The following is a 4,407-nucleotide window of genomic DNA, read 5'->3' on the forward strand; positions in this document are numbered from 1 at the left end:
ATGAGATATTTGTGTAATACGAGACTTAATATTTGCTATGCAGTTGGATGGTTAGTAGGTTCATGAGTAAATCAAAATGGTTTCATTACCAAGCTACTGTTAGGATTTTGAGGCATATTAAGGGGACTCTGAAGTATGGAATTTTGTTCCCTTATGGAGAAAAGACTAATGTAGAACTGATGTGTTACTCAGACTCTAATTAGTGTGGAGACAGGGTTTGACAGAAGAAGTACTTTTGGATATTTGTTTAAGTATCTGGAAAGTCCTATTTCTTGGTGTTCCAAGAAGCAACCAGTTGTTGCTTTGTCAACCTGTGAAGCAGAATATATTGCATGTGTTGTGGTTGCATGCCAAACTATTTGCCTTTTGAATTTACTGCAGGATCTAAAGATCAAGGTAAACAAGCCTCTGAAGCTGATGATTGATAACAAGTCTGTAATCAATCTTGCCAAGAAGTTATGCAATGTAGCACCCAGAAGCAACTGACAAATGTTATGCATTGTAGCACCCAGAAGCAACTAGCAGTTCTTGCGAAAGTGATCAAGACTTATCAATTTCTTCATTTAAGGGATGAAATTGGTGTTATTAGTTTTGATTAGTTAAATCTTGAATTAAGGGATAATGTTGAAGGATAACTCAGTATTTTAGTATTTCGTCTACGTGACATTATTATTTATGTATATATAGTATTGTAGTTGTCAACAATTGTATCCACTAAGTATTGTAGTGCAATTATTTTGTTGTAATTATTTTAACAAAGTAGTGAAAGTTTGTTATTCTCTCTTCTCTCTCTTCTTACATTTTTATTTTCTTCATCTTATGCACCAACACAGTTCACATTCAATGCTTAAAACAATGGTAAATGACATTTTTTATTTATTTTTTATAATATACTAATATAAATTTATAAATTATTTTTAAAAATTAAATTGAAAGCACCAAATCCGAATAAAAATGGAAGGAAATATTAAAGCAGTAGTTATTTCCTTAGTGGAAAAAAATATGAGTTTGTTATAGAAAAAGTAAAATAAAAACAATGGCTTATGTAATTATGTTATTTTACATCCTATGTAAGGTTACAAGTATTAAACCTTATGATATGATTATTTTATTATTTATTATTAACAAATAAAACTGACTACTTCTTTATTTATTATACAGAATCTCATCAGTAAATTTTTCCTTATTAGCTAAAAAACAATTGAATTATTTTTATTAAAAGTGTACAAAAGCCATTCTATATATATAGGGGGTATAGCCATTACAATTGTACACCATACTAGTTTGCATAAACAATCATTGTCAGAAAATATATATCATGGTTAGTAAAATTGTATAATAGTTCATTTCATCTTTCAAGTAATTTTTCAATTAATTAATATATTCATCTTGCAGGACTTTCTTATAACTAGCCTCTTGGTATTTTCTACTACATTTTGCAACTCATGGAATATTGCATTTGGTGAAAATAACTTTGATGTACTTAAATATGGTGCCAAAGGAGATGGCATTTCTGATGATACACAAGTATGTACATCATATTTTTTTCATTCTACATTACTTATCTATATAAATAATCTATGTCTAAGTATATTATCTAAATTAATTAATGTCAATACATTATTTTTTTTCTAAAGGCCTTTGTGAAAGCATGGAATGATTTATGTGGAGCAAATCAAGGGACTCCAACCCTTGTTGTACCATCTGGACATACATTTCTTGTGCATCAATATATTTTCAAAGGTCCTTGCAAATCTCAAAATATTCAAATTAAGGTACATAAAAATATATTATCTATTAAATAATTGTTGAATTTTCACCTCATAGATTTAATATTTTGCTAATTAATGCAGCTTGATGGAACTATACTAGCACCTCATAGAAATCAATGGGGTGCATGCTCAAAAAGATGGCTTCATTTTATTGATGTTCATGGGATTTCATTTTATGGATCAGGAGTGATCGATGGTAATGGTGAAGATTGGTGGAAAGATGTAATGACATAAACAAACACATTAATAATATATTGGATTATAATTTAGTAAACACAAGTAATCTAACAATGTTTTTTATTTTATTTTATTTTTTAAAATTTGCAGTATGATTCACCCAATCAATGTAAAGGATCACCTACGGTAAGTAAATTTTTTTCCTTTTCAAACTTGTTAAAAAGAAAATTATATTTTTTCATTTTTTTATCATCTAAATTACGTGGAAAAAAATTCAATTACGATACGAACAAATTCCAATATATGTTGGGCAGGCTTTACTATTTGAAAGATGTGACGAACTTCAATTAAGTGGGATCAGTCATATAAATGGTCCTGGATTTCATTTACACATAGTCCATTGCAGAGATGTAACAATCTCGAATATTAAAATAAACGCACCAGCTACTACTCACAACACTGATGGAATTGATCTCACAAACTCGGTTCGGGTTAATATATACGACTCCGCGATACAAGGCGGTAAATATTGTTTCTTTTAAATAATGATTTTAGGATTTTCCATTGTTGATTAACCATGAGTTTTACGATATAGGTGATGATTGCGTTGCTATTAAAGGTGGATCACAATTTGTCAATGTCACTAAACTTACATGTGGACCTACTACTCATGGCATTAGGTATGTCAAAATACTCTAAAAAATTAAAATAAAATAAAAAACTAATTAACTATACATTTGGCATTTCTTATGTTTTGATGCAGTGTGGGGAGTTTAGGAGGTGGTGAATCTGACGAATTTGCAGAAAATATAAACATCAAGTATTGCACATTCAATGGAGCTGTTAGTGCAGTAAAAATCAAGACATGGCCAGTAATACTACAAATTTTATTGAAAATAAAAATATTTTATATATTTATATTTGAATCTTAAGTTTAATAAAAAAAAATTCTATTCATTTTTTAAGGGCGGAAAAGGATACGTCAAATCTGTCGTTTTTGATCATATCACAGTCAATGAAGTATACAATCCTATATACATCGATCAACATTACATGAAAACTCCGGAAAAGGTTGATATCCTTTCTCATCTGTTTTGTATTAATTTTGTTTATGGATTACGGATAGTATGATTGATGATTGAGATGTATTTTTTTGGTTGCAGGATCAGGCACTTAAAGTGAGTGATGTAACAATTAGTAATGTTTATGGAACATTCACTAGCGACCAACCTATTGTGCTAGATTGTGCGAGGATAGGGTGTGACAATATTATCTTGCAAGATATAAAGCTTGACGCAGTTGATCGAAGGAAGCCAAGTAACACAATATGCAATAATGTTAATGGGAGAACAGATGTTAATGTTTCACCTTCTTTACATTGTGTGCGAACGTAAAGATGTTTGTGATTTTCTGTATTTCATTGTTAAGAATTATATGGAAGTTTACATACTTCATGAATTATGAATAATACAGTTATTTATATATAAGGAAATCAAGTGGAATTTGAACCCAATGTTAGAAGGGTTTAATTCAAATTCAATACTGGTCAACAAAAATATCTATAATATTCATTGTGCATTGTTTTCTTCTTTTGATTTTGTTTATTATAGAAAATTTGTAATTGAGACGAATAAGGTAAAGGTGATAAAAAGATAGAGTAAGTGTTTAAGTGGGAAAAAAAAGTTTGAATCATAGATATGCAAATAGGGCATTACTATTTAATTTTAAAATGTGAAATAAGTGTAAAGAGTTTTAATAATTCTTTTTTAATATTTTCATCTCTAAGAATGTCTGTTCTTAGTAATTTCGTGGATGAAAAATTCTCCACTTTCAAACTACTCACTTTCTATGTAATCATTCATGAAGGTCAACATTAAAGTCATAGATAAAATTCTCTATTTATAATTATAAGTTAAATTTGAAAGAATTATTTGATAAATTTTTTAATATTGATATGGATTTGATATTTGAAGTTAAAATTTTAGAACATATAACCGCTATATTTTAAAAAAAATATTATTTAAAAAAAATATTGATAGGCAAAAATAATATAGATACAAAAAATAAATAATTATTAGTATATCAAAATATAATAAGTTGTATTTTTATAATTACTTTTACATAATCAATTATTTCTTTTTTGTGAACGATTTAAGTAGTGATAATGTTATCACTTTTATTAAGAGACTAAAAATTATTTTCATTTTTATAGGAATTAAATTAATTCTTATAATTTTTTATCGAATCATTTAAAAATTGATTAATTTTATTTTTTTAGGAATTGAATAATCTCTCATAATTTTTTATCGAATTATTTAAAAATTGATTGATTTAATATTTTTATTGAAATAAGTGTACGTAATAAAAAATAAAAAGAAATTTTAATAGTTTGAGTTTTGTCATATGTTGAATCTATTAAGAATTTAATTGAAATACACTGACAGTGTAAAAGAATTTT

At 27.4% G+C, this 4,407-nt stretch overlaps 1 protein-coding gene across 1 annotated transcript; it reads left to right on the plus strand.

The window, feature by feature from the left end:
• The first annotated feature begins 1,276 nt into the window (after window positions 1-1,276).
• Window positions 1,277-3,538, plus strand: LOC127092278 (probable polygalacturonase At3g15720). Its single transcript, XM_051031122.1, has 10 exons — window positions 1,277-1,321; window positions 1,396-1,527; window positions 1,638-1,775; window positions 1,854-1,994; window positions 2,100-2,135; window positions 2,264-2,471; window positions 2,545-2,629; window positions 2,713-2,821; window positions 2,916-3,020; window positions 3,113-3,538. Exons 1-10 carry the CDS (start codon window positions 1,319-1,321, stop codon window positions 3,341-3,343), a joined length of 1,188 nt encoding a protein of 395 aa, XP_050887079.1. The 5' UTR covers window positions 1,277-1,318; the 3' UTR covers window positions 3,344-3,538.
• Window positions 3,539-4,407: the final 869 nt, after the last annotated feature.

The sequence above is a fragment of the Lathyrus oleraceus genome, chromosome 6 (genome assembly GCF_024323335.1).
Source record: "Lathyrus oleraceus cultivar Zhongwan6 chromosome 6, CAAS_Psat_ZW6_1.0, whole genome shotgun sequence".
Taxonomy (NCBI): Eukaryota; Viridiplantae; Streptophyta; class Magnoliopsida; order Fabales; family Fabaceae; genus Lathyrus; species Lathyrus oleraceus.

Coding starts and splice junctions, on each gene's coding strand:
- LOC127092278 (XM_051031122.1), top strand. Junction 1,776..1,853: donor CTCAAAATATTCAAATTAAG/GTACATAAAAAT, acceptor TAATTAATGCAG/CTTGATGGAACTATACTAGC. Junction 2,136..2,263: donor AATGTAAAGGATCACCTACG/GTAAGTAAATTT, acceptor TATGTTGGGCAG/GCTTTACTATTTGAAAGATG.